Source organism: Malaclemys terrapin, chromosome 17, assembly GCF_027887155.1.
Source record: "Malaclemys terrapin pileata isolate rMalTer1 chromosome 17, rMalTer1.hap1, whole genome shotgun sequence".
In the NCBI taxonomy this organism is placed as follows: domain Eukaryota; kingdom Metazoa; phylum Chordata; order Testudines; family Emydidae; genus Malaclemys; species Malaclemys terrapin.
In genome coordinates, this window is record NC_071521.1 from 9793140 (window position 1) to 9811048 (window position 17909).

At 44.0% G+C, this 17909-nt stretch overlaps 1 protein-coding gene across 4 annotated transcripts; it reads right to left on the reverse strand.

Annotated features, from left to right (window-relative positions):
- Positions 1-608: 608 nt before the first annotated feature.
- On the reverse strand, positions 609-14523 carry GTF3C5 (general transcription factor IIIC subunit 5). Of its 4 annotated transcripts, XM_054007090.1 has the most exons (11): positions 14376-14523; positions 13393-13612; positions 12258-12456; positions 9144-9339; positions 7832-7936; positions 7133-7247; positions 5796-5876; positions 5198-5295; positions 4230-4312; positions 2553-2695; positions 609-1663 (listed from the first exon to the last, which is right to left on the reverse strand). In XM_054007090.1, the coding sequence occupies exons 1-11, from the start codon at positions 14520-14522 to the stop codon at positions 1515-1517; spliced, it is 1536 nt and encodes a 511-aa protein (XP_053863065.1). In that variant the 5' UTR covers position 14523; the 3' UTR covers positions 609-1514. The 4 variants fall into 4 exon arrangements, with proteins under 4 accessions (XP_053863065.1, XP_053863066.1, XP_053863067.1 ...); XM_054007091.1 differs by lacking the exon at positions 14376-14523 and having other exon boundaries at positions 13505-13562; XM_054007092.1 differs by lacking the exons at positions 12258-12456; positions 13393-13612; positions 14376-14523 and adding an exon at positions 9946-10170.
- Positions 14524-17909: the final 3386 nt, after the last annotated feature.

Sequence of the window (17909 nt, forward strand, 5' to 3'; positions counted from 1 at the left end):
GTTTCTGTCCCCCCCACTCTCTCTTGATGAGCAGAATCAAAAGCTGTCTGCTGACTGCAAAGTTGTGGGAGTACATTGCCTGGCAGGGACAACATACATCATCATGGAGAAGTGAATTACTCGCTGCCTTGGAAGTCTCTTCTAATTTGAGTTCCTTCCCCCTGCTTTTCTTTCCAACTTCTCAAGCTGACTGAATGCAGAAGATGCAGTCAATATTTTATTCCCACTCAGAAGAGCAAAAGGCAACTGCGAGGTATGGAATGCCTTCCTGAACTTCTCTCTTGCCTTTACCCATCGAGCTGAGGATGTGAACCCACTCGGTGCATTTTACGGGGAAGAACAAACACAGAAATCCAGTTCAGGTTTTTCTACTTACTTCAAGTGAATTCCCAGTCTGACCTGGATCTTTGTCTCAGTTTATATCTGACCACCAAGTAAAAGTCAGTTTAGATGAACTCTTTTAATCCAATTCTTAGTTAAAATTCTCAAATCAGAATCACTTACCTAATGAATGTCCAGTTTACCAACATGTTTCTGTTGACTCAAAATCATTTTGAGGATATTGGCTGTACTATGTATATCTACACAGAAATCCATGAAAGAATGTGTTACTGGAAAAAGGAAGAGTTTTATTGAAAAATAGACAAGACGTTATGTTTCATGGGGACCTGGACTTTCCCCAAGGGAAATTATTGTTTGCTTCTCATGCATATACAAAATTATTACAGATACCTGCACATGTCCCATTGGATAGACTCCACATTTGATTTAAGCCAGCCAGAACGATACTCTACAGAGCCTCTCGATTAAGAATCAGCAATGACCTTGTTCGTGCAGTTCTCGATACAGAATTAATTTTGTTTGAAGTTTTTCCCACTGACCCAGACGCCAGGTTTAGAATTGTGTGACCTCCACACATTCCCTGAATGGTTCTAATTAAAGGTTAACACTTTGGGCTCAAGAGGCCAGTGGAACACCTGTGATCTGGGTTGGATTCAGCACTTGTTGAAGTCTCTGACATATCTGAGCTAGCAAGGATGAAGAGACTCTCAATTTCTGGTAAGAGGAGACAATACACTAACATTCCGCCACAGTGGCTGTCGTAGGAACACCTATATTGTCTCAAAGGGAAGTATAGATCCCTTTGATGATGGGATCAGATGTTGCAGTTTGTAAGCGCAGGGCGAGAAGGGAAATTAAAGCAAGTGAAATCCCATCTAGCTCCACTCTGACCAGAAAAATGGCCACAGTAAATGCCGGCCATGCATGTTGCCTGGGATTGGCCATGGGCCAGCATCCCCACAATGGCATCTTTACAAATGCCTGTCACACCAACACTGTGAAAACGTGATCTTTAGCGCCTGCACCTTCAGAGCACTTAGCACAACTGCTAGCACCATATCCAGTGCCATGTGTCTGGTTAGCATCTTCCCGAAAGCCTGGTCATGATTCCATATCCCCCAGGGCTCAAGGAACAAAAGTCCCATGCAGCCTCATCCTGCTCGCTCACTGTGTCACACATAGTCCAGGATCTCTGTTTCCATTTCATTCTCGCTCCCATCAGAAGGCTTGAAGTCCTCCTCTTCATCCTCCTCCTCCTCCCCAGAGTCGTACGTCAGCTGTTCTTTGCCATCTTCAGCATTCGACGTACTCGAAAACAGAGCTTAGTCAGAAAGAGAGAGAAGAAAAGATGTCAACATTACTTCCCTCCTCACTAAAACAGAGGATGTGTTTGCAGATAAGATTAACAGAGCCAGCCAGAAGATGTAAAAGTGCAGATCATAGTTACAGTCAGGCACCTTAATGAAACCAAATCAAAAATCAAACAAAAGCAGTTTTCCTGTGCCAGGAATTCTAACAGAACAAGGCCAGGAGGTTTTGCATTTAGAGCGATCGTGCATCTCATTCCAACTGAGACTAACCTAATTCCTTGGGATATTGGTTTGGCCCAGGACCACGACAAGAGAATTTCCTCTCCTGTCCTTGCTCTATTACAGTATGCTATTAAATTAAACACATTAACGAAAAGATCCAGATGCCACCAATTTGAACAACTATAAAAACATGAGCAAGAGTATCATGGAACGAAGACATTTAAAACCTAGAAATTATGCCATTGGGAAGGCAAAGCTGAGAGGTTCTTACCCCCCAACTATTTCATACTCACATGCCTCCAATCACTTTGCTGGTGTTCAAATGGCAAAATCTAGTTACATTTTCCCCAGTCCCACAGAGTTTTAGGTCTTTTTCCAATGGCCTAACACGTGCTGCTTTAAGAAGAGCAGGTGTCCTGCAGGTATCCAGGTTGATGACATCACAATAACATTACATGTGAAGAACCAGGGGATCTAGCACCTACATCTAACCAGGCAGACTGAGTCTCCTACCACAAGAGAAGGGGATCTACAGCAGGAAATGAACAGATAAGTTCATTGCTCCACTGCAAAGTGCAACATTGTGACTCAACTGCTCCCAACAACATGCCCCATAGTGTCTGGAACTGTTTTTTATAACATACCCTCCAATGCTCAAAACCCCAGAGCCATCCTTACCGGGTCTTGTGGATCTGATGATCTGCTTTATCATCAGAGACATGGTATCCCTCAGATCATCATTGGTCTTTTGAAGGCACCACCCATCCCGTTCTGTGCATTCTGTCTCCATGCCATCATTCCGATGGATGATTTTCTGTAAGCTAAATAGCAGGCAAGAAAAGAGTCAGCCTCCTGCAACCAGATCTGAATCCTTCCTATGCCGTCAAACATCACGTAGGGCACGAACAAAGCTCCGTCATCCCAATGAATTGTGCTGTTTGCCTGAACGACCACATTGCTGTGTTTCCATAACTCAACTTTTTACGAGGCTATGTTGTTGGCCTATTACTCAATCCCCAACCTGAGGGTCAGTGGACTGCTCTTCATCTGGTCTCTGCTCTATGACCTGTCCAGCATGAGTGGCCCTAGCAGGAGTTAAAATTCTTCCTGCTATAGTTTTCACTGGAAGGCCTGCAACCAGAAAAGTCAGAGTGATTCAGGGTTGCATTCATGAAACAGATTAAGTAATAAAGTCTGTAGTGCTTCCCTTCAAGGATCTCGTAGCATGTCACGAACATAAGACCTCTATTGTAGAGTTCATTGGGACTTTTCCAATAGAAAAAGGCAGTTTCTGCAAAACTGAAATTTTTCATTGGAAAAATTAAATTTTGCCAAAGTTTTTCAGTTTTTTATTGTGAAAAAAAAAATCAAACCAAATATTTCATTTCAGCTTGATTCAATCCAAGTTGGAATATTTCATTTTGGTGAAATGACCCAAAACATTTTGTTTCAAATCAGTTTGATTGTTCAAATGTTTAGACAATAGAGAATCAACATTTTTCAGAATATTTTGTTCTGTGAAAAAATTCAGTATTCCAACATTTTGTCCCGGACTGAGATGAAAACACTTGTTAAATATCGGAATTTCCCACAAGGCAAAAATGCCGAATTTCGCTCAGCTCTACTCGCTAGCCCGCTGTAAGGTAAGAAAGTTATTTCCAATGTACAGAAGGAAAGACTGAGGCGACAGATTGCATGATCAGTTGCAGAACCAATAAGAGTCCCAGGCCTGTGCTTCAATCACTAGATCATGCTTTTTCTCCCAGGTAGGTTTCTCTGGCTGCTTTGTTCTACTTGCCTATTGTACCTCAACTAGCTCTACCCTATCCCTCTGTAACATTATAAGCAGCTTATGAATGCAGAGGGGAATGATAAGACTGTAAAATGTGCTTTTCTAAATGTGATGGCAAGTTGTTGGTTACATTAAGTGTCTGTAGTGTATATTTTTAAACCTATAGGGGTATATGTGTGTACATGAAAATCCAAACTAAAGTAACAATGCATTTCCCCAGAATTATGTGACAATTTGTTTTTCCTTTTGCGGGTTAAATATTTATCCAATGGGAGTAAGGCCTAACCTACTCCTGTTGAAGTCAATAGGACTTTTCCCATTGATTTCAATGGTTTCCCAAAACACATGTTGGGAAAGTATATTTTGGTAGCTCATACAACTTTACTGGGAAGGAATTTCCAATGTACATACAGTCTGTCTGTTGAGAAACTAGGAATCTCCTAAGTATCAGGGTCAAGGAGAAAGATAGGAGGTTGGGTACAAACGGCAGCCTTTGCAATCAATCCTCTGAGCATCTGCAAAATCTCCCTTGGTCAAAAGATCCAGCTATCCAGGTGAAGTACCTGTCCACGTTCAAGTCACAGAGCTGATAGAACATCTGTCGATATGGAGGCAGATCTCCTTCCTGGAAGATATAGATGGAGTCCTAGCAGGAGACAAAGACAAAGATTCAATGGGCATTGCAAATCATTTCCACGCCCAAGACATGGGGCAACAGTACAGCATAGCCACACAGTAGAGATCCTTCCTTAAGAGCTATTTCAGGATCCAGGCATTTCCTATACGAGTTCAGTTCCCTGACAGGAAGAGTGTGAGAGAGCGTGTGAGTCTGTGTGCAGTAGAGGACAAAGTCAGAGTATGGATGCAGCAGAATTGCACTGCAACCTGCCGGCCACAGCAATCAGAACTAACACAGCAAAGTTCTGTGGAGAAAAGCATTCACACCTATTAACAGTTACACGATCACTCATACTTTGTTACTTCAAAACAGTGGGGGGGGGGGGGGAAATTGCCATTACAGGAAAATGGCGAAAGTATAGACTATCCCGTTTCCTTATTTCCTTTGCTTTACTGGATTCTACAAAGCAATCTGAAAATGCACCATAATGGGCCTAAGTCTTTGCTATTCATAGCACTCCACAATCTGCTTCCTGAAATGCAATGTAAGTCACATTCAAGGTAAGGGCTGAATGTATGACTTTCCATACTTAGAAAAGACACAAAAACAACAGCAAACTTTGCAGTGATGTGGATGACTACTGGCTTTCCAGGTAAACCCAGTATACCATAAGGATAGCTAGAGAGGCAATATCTTTTACTGGACTAACTTCTGTTGGTGAGAGAGAGAAGCTTTCAGACTTACAGAGAGTTCTTTTTAGCTAGTCACTTGCAGCTCCAAGTAAAATCTGTATCTGTATCAATGTCCACAGTCCATCTGAGTCAACACTGCCCCCAAAAGAGTGACAAACCATAACAGATCCCCCTCCTATTATACCATTCCAAGCTCTTGGTAGGAGAGAGTAATACCTACTTTAAGTTTGTACCTGCTGGAAGCAGGTTTTTTTGCCCTGGATGTACTCGATGTGTCCAGCCCATGTTTTAGGTCCTGTACACTGACTGTGTGACTTACTGAAAGACATAAAGGAAGAAGATTCCTGAACTGCACAATATTTTGCACTTCATGGCATAGTACAGGGTTTTAGCGGCTTCTCTACTTCACTTCAACTTTGTTGGCAGCAGAAAAATAGCCAGCATAGCAAATGTTACTGTAAATGTTCATTTTTCATTCCCTCTACCCCGTTTTTTGGCAGCTGTAGTGGCAGGCAGACCATTTCTGCAGCTACTGGGAAGTATTTCTGATATGGCCTCATTCAACTAGACTCCTTTCTAATTTCTGATCTCTCACCTCCCATTATTACCCCTGGCTCCATCAGCCAGACATGTGTTAAGACATCCCTCAAAGGGCAACACTTCCACGGGTTTTAATAGGACATACATAGCGCAATCTGAGATAAAGGAAACCCCAATAATCAACTGAAATAAGCTGCATCAACAGCAACAAAAGGATGAAATGAAGAAGCCAAGTTAAGCTGTGCACCCTTTTCAACCCCTTTGCCTGTTCAGCATACCTGGTTTTTTGATAGTGATGGGCAGACTGTAATTGTATGTGCTGCGTTTTGCTTTCACGGGCATGTCGCTAGGGGCGTAACCTGGAGGCCAAGAAAGAAAACAGTCTTTGAACAGAGACCAGCATCCCGTAGAATATTCCAGCTTTTATAACAGGGGATATTGGATTGGGGTTTGAAAGGAGAGCCAACCAATAGCATGTGTTGATTTTGACGGGACGGAGAGAGGGAGAAAGATCAGGGAAATAAAGCTATTTAACATGAAAAGGTGGGAAGATGTGCCCTGTCACTGACTTACTGCATGGTCATTTAACCTCAATTTCCCCCTTTGTAAAATAGGGATAATAATACTTAGAGATTTAGTACTTTGTGAAGAGCTCTGAGATCCTTGAAGAACAGGCACAATCATTACTGTATTGAAACCCCCCCACACCCAAAAAGAGAGACCTAAATTTGCATCTCAGATGTAAAACTATGGCAGGGAACGTATGAAACTAATGTACCAAAAAGCAATATAATGAGGTGTTTTGTACAGAGCTGAGCACTGCACTAAACTTAAATAGGCCAAATGAATTGGTAAAAACAACACACCCCAGATGTGTTACAATGGCATAAACCAAAACCTCATGCAATGGCATAAGCTAAAAAATCATAAACCCTCACTGTGTTGTCTATAGCATCTGATAGGGTACTATGGGGTTTTTTTTTTTTTTGCAGGGCGGATGAGAACGGGTAAGAGGCAAATGCATTCTTGAGTTCATAATGCACATTCCTCCATTTTGCACAAGGCTTATGTGCTTTCCCAGCTGGTGGCACTAAATCTTTTGTTGTTTTGTTTTAAAAGAAATTGCTTCTCCAGCATTAGTTGGCCAGATGGACAAGTCATCCTTGTAACAGTCACCCAATTTGTCCCTTCTGGAAATGGAAGAAATGACAAAGAAATGAACGCTTTGGTGGCATTTTAAATGTCTCCCCCTTCTGAAATTGTAACAGTCCTGGAGTGGGAGGGAAGATAGCAAGATATCCCATTGAGGTGCATTTGTGTTTTGAACATATGGAGGAAGGAAGTTGAGTAGCTTTTTGTTAGGCCTGGAATATGCCCAGTGGCCAAATAAACGTCCCTTCTGCTCCTCTAACTTGGGTTATTGGATGCCCCCATAGATTCTAGGGAAGGAAACAATGACCGATATGGCCTCCACTCCTGCACCTTCCTTCAAACAAAAAGCTTGAGGAAAGAGGCTCTGAGGGTTTAAAAACAAATGGAAAGAGATGACAGAAGAGCTGCAGAGACAGACTGACGAGGAGACAGAGAGAGAGTCTGTCTTGCTTGGGCATTTTACCATATTTCATTCCACAGCGAATTCTGAAGTCCAGGACTTGATAAATCTTTGCTTCGGGATGTTTCCGGGGGTCATACCCAAATCGAACCCACAGGCTTCTCCAGGGACCTGTGAGCTGCACGGATACAGTATGAGTGGTTACAAGGGACAGTACAGAGATGCAGTGTATTAATGAGCACTACAATGTTTCCCCAAACTATTTATTTTACAGATTCTCCCTCCCTCTTTTCCCCCTTCCAACACATTCATTTCACATCTAACCTTGGGCAAAGGAAGGCTACATGCTGCAAATAGTTGGGATTTCAGAAATGAAGTCCAAAGCTCACAGCAGACTTTTTTTTGAAGGCTCCTGCTAGCATTTCCAAATGGACAGTCAATTTGACCATTTGTTACTATAACTGCAAGGCAGACCAGAACCAATAGAAGCACAAAGCCACTGCATCGCTCATTGCTTTAATTGGCAACTATGTGTGGGTTCCATTTGGAAGCAAGATTTTCCTCCCCTCCCCTCCCCTCCCAAAAAAGGTTGGAACTCCTCCTTAAGGATATTTAATGCAAAGCTTTGGGTACCAGACAGTGGAATCTGAACAGTAGATAACTAGGAATTGTCCATAGACATCCAGCTGGTCCTCTCATCCCTTTGCCCCCAAGCCTGACTCATAAGAACAAGCTACACAGCAGGTATACAAAGAAACTCACCATATAATAGGCCAAATACGGTAGCAGAAGTTTAAGCTTGTCCGGATGGACACTGATATTGGCCTTTACAGCATTCCGAGACCAGACGGGACGAATCTCAAACAGCTAAAGAAACGCACAAAGTGGAGAGTAAGGGTTACTAATGCCAATTTTGATTTCCTAATTGGAATCTGCTTTTTATTATAGCCTCTGGCGCAGACTAAAAGCGGTCAGCAACATTTCTACAGCGCAGCATGATGGCAATGGAGAGAAAGGTAAAAATAGGCCTTATTTAAGGGCTGTTGGCACAGTGAGGGAACAAGCTTGCCTTTCATCTCTAAAGAGACAGGCTCAAATACTGACTTGGGTAGCACACGAAATGAACAGTGGTCTCAGCTTAGTCCCTAGGCAGTGACCTGTCCCATCAACAAAAACACACCAGAAAATTCAATACAATAAATGGGCTCTGCTCCTGAATGGCCTGAGAGCTGGTCAGGCTCAGGCAAACTGAAAGATATGGTTTCGCAATAGATGCCCACATGAAAAGGATACATTTTCAGAACTATGGGTAGAGTTTCAGACCCATGACATCCACTGCCTTTAACAGAGTTGCTCCTGACAAACTTTTATTCCATACATCTCACATTTATGATCACTTAATTAACTCAAAGTTTAAAATATGTGGGGAAGTGGAAGACGGTAATGGATGTACCACCTGGCTGTTCAGGTTTCAAGTAACTTAGAATAACTATAGCTTCTCCTTGATGGTTTAAGCCATGCCCTATCCTTCAGTGTATTTACTTCTGCCTCCAATAGAATTTTCATAAAACCACGAAGAACCCTAAAACTCTTGGCAAGGAGAACTGTAAGCATCCTGGGGATCTAATATTTCTGTAGCACCTTACACCTCAAGATTTCCAAGTACTTGGCAAACATTTAATATTATCACCAGGTACGTCCGTGTTATCATTCCCATTTTACAGATCAAGAAACAGAGAGGGGGATAAAACACTGACAAAATTACACAGCACATATGAGGCAGAAATAGAAACAGAACCCATGAGTTCTGGCTTTCAGTTCCCTGCTCTAATGATCAGACCACACTGTATCATTCACCATCACATTTATGTTACGGCACCTTGATCAGTCTTGAGAATCCTTTGTGGAGGCCGGTAAATAATGTTAAACACAGATCTATAAAATAAATCCTTGCAGACAGCAATTTTCCGGGAAGTCAAAAAATTAACTGAAGGCAGCCTGTGAAGTTTCTCCCACACACTGTGCACTGGAGTTGCTTTTGGCCCAGTCCCTTCCCCCGAGATTTGGCCTGTACCTTTCTCAGCTCTTCCTCCACTTTTTTATCCACAGGATTGGTGCACACTTTCTTCCAGGTCTGCACTGCAGGCTCTAGCGGCTTAGTCGGGATGTCATCATCATCGAAGTTCACAAAGATGGCATTGTGTGGTCGACGGGCCCTGCTGAGGCCAATCAGGTTCTCACAAGACACCTGGGGATTGTTGTAGCCGTCCCTAAGAAGCAATGCAAAGTATTAGTCATACTTTCTTCCTCCTTCTCTTTTACACTTAGTGGCTTCCACTGAAACGTGGAAATTAAGTTTATTTTCTTGTCTTAGAAAAACTGGTGCTGGGGAATGACATTAGGTAGAATTGTTGAACTAGGTTTCTGAAGTAGCCCTTTGCCGCTCAGGATTAGGGTAGGAAGATATTTGGGTCCCAAGTAAATGTGGATTTGGGTAGTCCAAGCCAGGTCACCATTAAAGACTCCCTTATGGAGTGGTCCAGAGTGAAAAAGTTGAGAATCACTTTTCGAATGAGAAAACTATGATCCATGTCCAATACCCCTAAGACAGAGCTTCCATGTACTTATTTTAACTGAAACAAACCTTACACCAGTGGTCCCCGAACTTTTGAGGGTCTGCATTCCCCCTCCCCCGAGCCGCAACCAGGGGCCATGGCTGGGGATGGGAATGGAGCCACAGGCGCGCCTGCGGCTGGGTGCAGAGCTACACTGAGGCTGGGGACAGGGACAGGTGCGGGGCCGGGAGCCGGGGCCACAGCTGGGGGCAGGACCGGAGCAGAGCTGGGGGCGGGGTGGGGCTGGATGGCACTCCTTACCCGCTCCCCCCCATGGGGGCTGCACGAGCCCGCTGTGCCCCTCTGAATGTTCCTCCATGCCCCCCAGGGGTGCGTGCCCCAGAGTTTGGGGACCTCTGCATTACATGTTAGTCACTCAATCAGAGTTTTCAATCCACAAAGGCAGGCTTAGCCTCCACGGGTCTCTATGTTCCCATTGCTACAGTCATCAAGAGTACAGAGAAACAGAGAGGTGAGGCAATGGAGCAGTTAAAAATGCAATCCCGAAGTCCAATCATATTTATTTGCACTTTTTAGCCCAAATGAAGGACAACAGTGAGAAAAATAAAGCTGTTTTTCGTGGGAGACATCACAGATTTCATTGTTATTGATGGCAAAACAAACAAAGTAACAGAAGCAAACAGTTCCAGTGAATGCCACCTTAGCAACACTTGGCATGTGCACTTGCACCACTCTCCATCAACCTCCAGTCCACTGGAAACACATGGAAGCCAGCCAAAAGGCCTAACCAGTACAACTTCACATTACCATGCAGTGTCCAACTCCCAGTCCTAGGAGTGGGAGAAGTGGGAATTTTGTCTTGTGTCTAGATGCAACAGACCTTCAACCCAAAGTTTCATTTGGGAGCCCTCCAAGGGTGTTTGATGAAACAAAAAGCTTTAAAGCAGCTATTAAAATGGGATTTCTCAGTTCACCCACCAAGATTTCTATGGCGGGGAAGAGAGAGAAAGAAGCTGCCAAATCATCTCAAGCTGCATCTCAACAGTGGGAGAAGAGTGGAAATTTAAAACAAAACAAAACCCTAAAAGATTTCTTTTGTTATAGTTTTAGTTTGGGTTTAAAGTGGACAGAAGGCTTTTAGGGAAGAGAATGCACAGGATGGAAAATGTAAACCCGGGTGAGATCATAATTCTTTATAGTTCTGAAGGAAAAACCTATCTAAGGTACTTATATGGCATTCATCAATGTAGTGACAGAGCACCTCACAGTTGGTAATGTATTTTTCCCTCACAAACATCTGTGAAGTAGGGAAGTGCTATTATCCCCCTTTTACAGATTGGAAACTGAAACACACAGACAAGTGATTTGCCCAGATCTCATAGGATGTCTGTGCCAGAGTGAGAAATTAACCCAGGTCTCTGGAGTCTTAGTCCACAACCTTGACTATGAGGCTATCCTTCCTTTTTCTCAAAACCTTGAATGCCACAAGATGGAAGTCCTCTGCCACAATAAGATTTGAAATCACATTAATACTTTTCCAGTAAGAACCACATTTACATACAATTCTCTAGGATACTGCAGACTATTCTTGATGTTTGTTTTGAGACTGCCTGAAAGCAAAGTGAGGCAAGATTACAGTGCTATCCACCCGTGCTATTTCCCAAAACATGATCCCATCAATGGCTCTCTCTTACACAATGCAAGGTTTCTCCACGGGGCTCCTTTGTTCAATCCCCAGTAGGCTAGTGCAGGATTACTTCCCCACAGTATACTTTCTACCTATTTCTTCCTTTTTTTTTTAAATCTCTGTGACAATGGCATTTTTTTTCCGAATTCAAAGGAAGTCCACGAAACTCAAACCAGAAACAACTTAATAGGCCACAAGCCCCAATTAAGCAACCCCTTATCTCCACTCTGGTAAGACCTATTTTGTGCAGGTGACTATAATTATCATCTCAGTTATTTCAGAACAAAAATAAGGAAACAGAAAGAAGTGACTTGCCCAAGACCACAAGCTTGCTAGTGGAAGAGCTCTTGACTTTCAGAGCTTCATTTAGCCCATGCTACCTTCCAAGTATTTTTGTCCAGATTGTATTGAAACAAACAAAGCTAACATGGAAAGAGAGATAACAAAGGCATGTATCGGTTATAGCAGTTTGCCCTGATGAGGCATATGACTGAAATATTTGAAAATGCTGCTCTGAAAGAGCACAGATTCCACATTAAAAAAACATTCGCTCAGTGGGATACTGGTTATTTTAAATCTATTTTTTTCTCATTTCAATTACACAGATAGACTCTGGACAAAGAAACAAAACAAAAGCATCCTATGCTTTGGTCATGATCACTGCCTGATACAAACAACATGACCCCCCAAGATCATCTAACCCCTTCAATTTTTCTTATAGGCCATTTTGAAAGATCCTTTATTACCGAACCATGTCAGTTATACTACAAGAGGTTTCTTCAGGTAATGAAGCAGGGATATCCTCCCAGTGAACTTGAAAATTCAGATTTTATAAGTGATATGCTGGCCCAGTAAAAGGTTTCTATTATCTATTCATTCAAGAGACAATGTAACTATTTACTACACCACAAGAAAAGGTACTGACCGGTGTTGTACATCTGGCCGATAGAAATAGTCTATAGGGGTATCCAGACGTGAAAAAATAGGTGGGGGGATGTAGAGGGGTAATTCCCTATTGAAGAATTCCTCCTTTTCTGGTTTGAGCATCAAGATCTTGTCATACATAGAGATCTGTTTGCTTTCAGGTCCAGAATGCATTGCCAGGTACTGGAAATCAGACATTCCTATGAGGAGGGAAAAGTCAAGATAAAAAGGTGTGTATCAGAGACAATAATATGCTGCACAATACCCAGTTCTCCTTTCCTCAGACACCTCTGGGAAGATGCTGTTTCCTGCACTGAGTTAAATGGGCTAGGTCAGGAATCAGCAACCTTTGGCACGCGGCTCATCAGGGAAATCCGCTGGCAGGCTGGGACGATTTGTTTATCTGCAGCGTCTGCAGGTTTAGCCAATTGCAGCTCCCACTGGCCGTGGTTTGCTGTTCCAGGCCAATGGGGGCTGCGGGAAGCGGTGGCCAGCACATCCCTCGGCGCCGCTTCCCACAGCCCCCATCGGCCTGGAACGGCAAACCATGGACAGTGGGAGCTGCAATTAGATGAACCTATGTACGCTGCAGGTAAACAAACTGTCCCGGCCCACCAGCAGATTTCCCTGACGGGCTGCGTGCCAAAGGTTGCCGATTCCTCAGCTAGGTATTAATTCACATTCGGGAAGCTGCACCCTGGTGATAGTGCGTTCATAAAAGCACTCTGGAAACCTTGTCCTACTTTCATTTTTCAAGCATAATACTTTATATTTCCTTATCTTAAACACCTGCCAAGCAGTTAACTAAAGGTTAAAAACAATAATACATTACTGTCCATGAAAATACAACTTTTCCCCTTTATCCTGCATAGGTGCATCCATTATAAAACATGTTGGATTATAGTATAATCTAATACAACACCAGAGATGACAATGTGTTATTAAGTCACAATACAGAAGTGGGATGGTATCAAATCCAGGTCACACATTGAGTTCCTTAGATACCAATGTTGTACGGTTGACATGCACAGTTTTATGAACACAGTTTGTTGGACTCAAGCAAGAGGGAGCACTGCCCTTTTCCCACCAGAACTGCTAGTCACTACTCCACACACATAGGCAGATCAAATTACTACCTTGAAATTTGTAAACAGTGGAGACAACCCCAAGAACTTCCATTTCAAACTTGACTTCCTGTTGGGTTTCTCCTTCAGCTTCCAGCTGCTTCCTCCTAATCTTCCTCTTTACCTTGAACAGCATGGAAGAGGTAGGGAAGCGGTTGGCACACACAGGATGGCAGTAGGGATCCTTGGGGCGGAAGTACAACTCGAGCCTTTTTCCAGGGTCAGCATATATCTACATTACCCAGAGCATAAGCACTTTTCAACATCAAATTTGTCCCTCCAAAAAAAACCAACTAAATTTTCCTCTGCATCATGCCCTTCCCATCCACCTCCAAACCAAAATGCTATCCCTATCTTCCCTTAGTGACCATCACCTCCTTTTCATGGGGCACCAGCCCAGAGCAAGTCTCTTTACTCCAGAGAACCATAGATTCTCACCCTCTTATTTAGGGCATTTCCCTCCAATTACAGTCTATCTAGTACCCCTAGCTGCGCCTCACTCTAATCCCAACACACACCTTACGGGATCACCCACAGCAAGAGAGCTCGCTGAACTGGATCATCCACCCTTACTCAGAACTCTAGACCCTCTTCTCAGGGCTCCCTTTATCCACGACAGACACCTTCAGCCCCCCGAAGTTAACATCTCCAGCATCTCCCTCTATCCCTCTGCATCCCTTGGCTAGCCCCCAGCCTCCTTCCCCTTGAGGTCCCTTTAACCAGGACACCTCCCACCTTCTAAGAAATCCTAGGCGCTTCTCACTGTAACCCAGATAACTCTTACCAAGAACACCCCGCTCCCCAGCGCACCCCAACCCCCTCCCCCGGGAAGCCCTTAGATCCATCCCCACTTTACCCCAGATGACCCGTACCCAGGGAACCCCTCACCCTGGAAACCCGCCTGCAACCAGCCAGGAAAGCCCCCTCCCCCCAGGCATCCTTTACCCAGGAAGCCTGGTTACCCGGAGCTCGCCCTCCCCCGGGGGCCCCCTTACCCGGGACACCCCCTCTTCTCCTCCCAGAGTCTGCAGCATCTTGCCCACGTCGCGCACCAGGCCCGGGTACTCCACGCACACCAGCCGCGGGCCGCGAGGCAGCTCCAGCACGGCCGAGCCCTGCTCCCCGCCTCCCCCGGCCGCCATCTCCCCCCGCCCGGCCGCGCCTCCGCCGCCTGATTCTGCGACCCCCTCGGGGTCCGCTCCCCAATGCGCTCCCCCAGCCGCTGCAGCGCCAAGGTTCCGGGGAAGAACGGTTCCTGTCACAACAACCTGTCCCCAGCCAGACTGCGAGGGGGCGAGGTGGGGGAACAGCGCCCCCTCGAACAGCCTGCCTCTTGACATTCAATAGCTTCCCAGCCCCCTCTCCCAAGGGCTTTGTGGCTCCAACAAGGCCTGACAGCCTTTCTGTGGCTCCCACCCAAATCAGCCCATCACCCCACCAGGTTTGTGTGAGTCCTCCTGCTCCAGCCCCTTCATTGTGCCTCTTCCAACTTCTCTACAGCTTTGAGACCATTAACTAGCTTCCCTCCCACAGTGCCCTTGCTTTCACCCTCAAATCCTCAGCCCGTTGCCTGAAGTCCTGCGTGCGGCTCCCACAGGCGCACCTCAGCCTGTAGCCTCCATGCCCTTGTGTGGCATCCCCCAAACCTGTACATTTTACAACTCATTCGCTGCTCTTCCATTCAGGTTCTTATTCCATCCCTATTATTGCGGTATCTGGGTGCCTTCCAATGATGCACTGAGTAACATGGCTAGCCTTCCGTGTAGTTCCTTCTCCAAGGATCCAGGAGCGGGAAAGAGGCACAGAGCAATGGAGTAACTTGCCCCAGGTCACACAGCAGATCCATGGTAGAGGACAGAACAGAACCTGTGTCTTCTGGCTATCAGGTCAGTGCCCCATTTATTGTACCACATTGTCCTCCTTTGTTTTCCTTTTAGTATTGATAATGAATCTGGATATCTGTTGTTTTGTTGTTGTTGGTTTGGGGGGGGGTGTGTGTGTACTGGTGTAAATTATGGAGAAAGCCTAAGGTACACAGGTAGATAGAACCTATCATTTAAAAAAATGTTCTTATAGAATCATTGGGCCTGATTTTACTTGTTTTTGCTGATTTAAATCAGAAGTAACTCCACAGCAGTGAGTGGAGTTACACATAAGACAGATGTACATGACAGCAGAATCAAGCCGGTTCTATTTTAATTTATATCTAGTGTTTCGTTGTTTTACACTTCTTAAATTTATTTTGTTGTTTTTTTAATTGTTTGCTTTTTTGTTGTTGCAGCTGTAGTTAATTGTTTTGTGCTACACCCAGAGAACCTTGGTAGAGGGTGGAAGTAGTATAGCCGATTCCAAATGTTCAAAAGTCATGAATCAGGACACCCAAAATCATGAGATTATTTTACAAATCATGAGATTTATAATAAATAATTAATTTGGGGTTGTTTTTATATACTTTCTGTGTTTTGAGCTTTCAGGATATTCCAGCATCACATTTCTAAGCTTTTCTCTGCAACCATTAAGGTTAGAAACTGGCTTTTTTTTTTAAATGAAAGCTCAGATTTGAAATAGTCCCTTGTTTCTGGAAACTGGGGCTTTAAGGAGTACACTAATTATCGTGAAACTCAAGATAGTATCGTGCAAGTTGGCAACATGGCAACTGATAAATAAAACAATCATCATTTCCTATTACACATTATGTATTGAAAGAGTTCTTGCAATAGTTGCCGATTAGAGAAGCAAGGTGGGTGAGGTAATATCTTTTACTGGGCCGACTTCTGTTGGTGAGAGAGACAAACTTTCGAGCTTACACAGAGCTCTTCTTCAGCTCTGGGAAATGTACACAGAATGTTACAGCTAAATAAGAGGTGGAACAGATTGTTTAGCATAAGTAGGGTTCAAGGTTAATGGTCCCTTGAAATACGTGTTAATTACTTATGATAAACAATCTGTGCCACCCTGTATTTAGCTGTGACGCTCTGTGTCGATTTCCCAGAGCTGAAGAAGAGCTCTGTGTAAGCTCGAAAGCTTGTCTCTCTTAGCAAAAGAAGTTGGTTCCAATAAAAGTTATTACCTCACCTACCTTGTCTCTCCAGTATCCTGGGATCGACAGGGCAACACCATTGCATACAATTGTTGCTGATATTCATCTGACCTACAGCAGGGGGCGCACTGGGACAGAATTCAGCTGACAGCAGCACTATGGTTTGTTAATCCAACAGGGTGTTGTGATCATTTAGAATAAGATTTATATGTCAGTAATTACCTGGGCACAATAAGAATTCAGCGTTCGCCATGATAGAGACACCTGTTTTTAAGTGAATATTTCAGAAAGAATTAACATCTTTCAAAAATAAAATACTCTAGAGTTGTCTCATCATCTGCACTGATTCAGATACCTGGAGACATGGAAGAACTTGTAGCCCTGTGGCTAGGTTTGGTATTTGCCACCTATCCACTTTTCCATCCTTCACTCTTATGCCAGCTCTCCCTATCTATTAGCATGGTGGCTTTCACTCCATTTGAAGGAAAAACACATGGGTGGACCATGACTCTGATCCTTTCAGGTCAGTGGGAGCTGCAACCACTTATGCCAGGGCTGAGTATCTCCTTTAAGAATACCAAGTATCAGAGGGGTAGCCGTGTTAGTCTGAATCTGTAAAAAGCAACAGAGGGTCCTGTGGCACCTTTGAGACTAACAGAAAGTCTGTTAGTCTCAAAGGTGCCACAGGACCCTCTAAGAATACCAAAGATGCTGTTGATGTGACAGCCAGTAAAAGAGACTCAAGGAGCATTGGTGTTTCCCCACCTCTCTATCCCACATTTCCTCTGCTCTTCCAACCCGAGGTAGGGCAAGTACAGATGTGTCAGTTCTCTGCTAGCTGTGGGGGTGAAGAGCTTGTTGCATGAAGTACCCAGTTCAAATATTGTGAGCTGGATCAGCAGTCTCATATGGGTGACTTATTTTCTTTTGTACACATGGGTATGAGATACTTAGATTCCCACTAGTCAGTTACACTAACGTTCAGCCCTGTTCTTATCTCATTAACCGTCACTCAGGCTATAGTGTTAAAGAATGAATACTTGCCACAATAATACATTTTCAAGCTCTAAGGCAATGTGTGACTTTAACAGGCTTCTAATATGCGCTGGTGTACAGGTGAGGTATGGAGTGGATAGGACTATGGCAAGTTAGGTCAGTTGTTCCGATCAGCAGTACCCCATGACCAGTACACAGATCTTGGGTTTCCTCTTGCTTACACTGGTGTAAATAAGAAGAGTTATGTTGGTGTGAAACTGGTGTGAGAGCAGAATTAACGTTCACAGTTTTCATCCTCCAGGATACACAAACACACACACTCACAACGTGACATCACAAATTCTTGAGCAACTTTTTTTAAATTAATATTAATGAATTAATGGAGATATCCCATCTCCTAGAAGTGGAAGGGACCTTGAAAGGTCATCGAGTCCAGCCCCCTGCCTTCACTAGCAGGACCAAGTACTGATTTTGCCCCAGATCCCCAAGTGGC

Excerpts from the sequence above, each read along its gene's own strand:
- GTF3C5 (XM_054007090.1), bottom strand. The coding sequence starts at position 14,522 with ATGGCGGCCGGGGGAGGCGGGGAGCAGGGCTCGGCCGTGCTGGAGCTG. Across the intron at positions 13,613-14,375 it reads GAGAAGAGGGGGTGTCCCGG|ATATATGCTGACCCTGGAAA; the intron begins GTAAGGGGGCCC and ends TGGGTAATGTAG. Across the intron at positions 9,340-12,257 it reads CGGCCAGATGTACAACACCG|GGACGGCTACAACAATCCCC; the intron begins GTCAGTACCTTT and ends ATTGCTTCTTAG.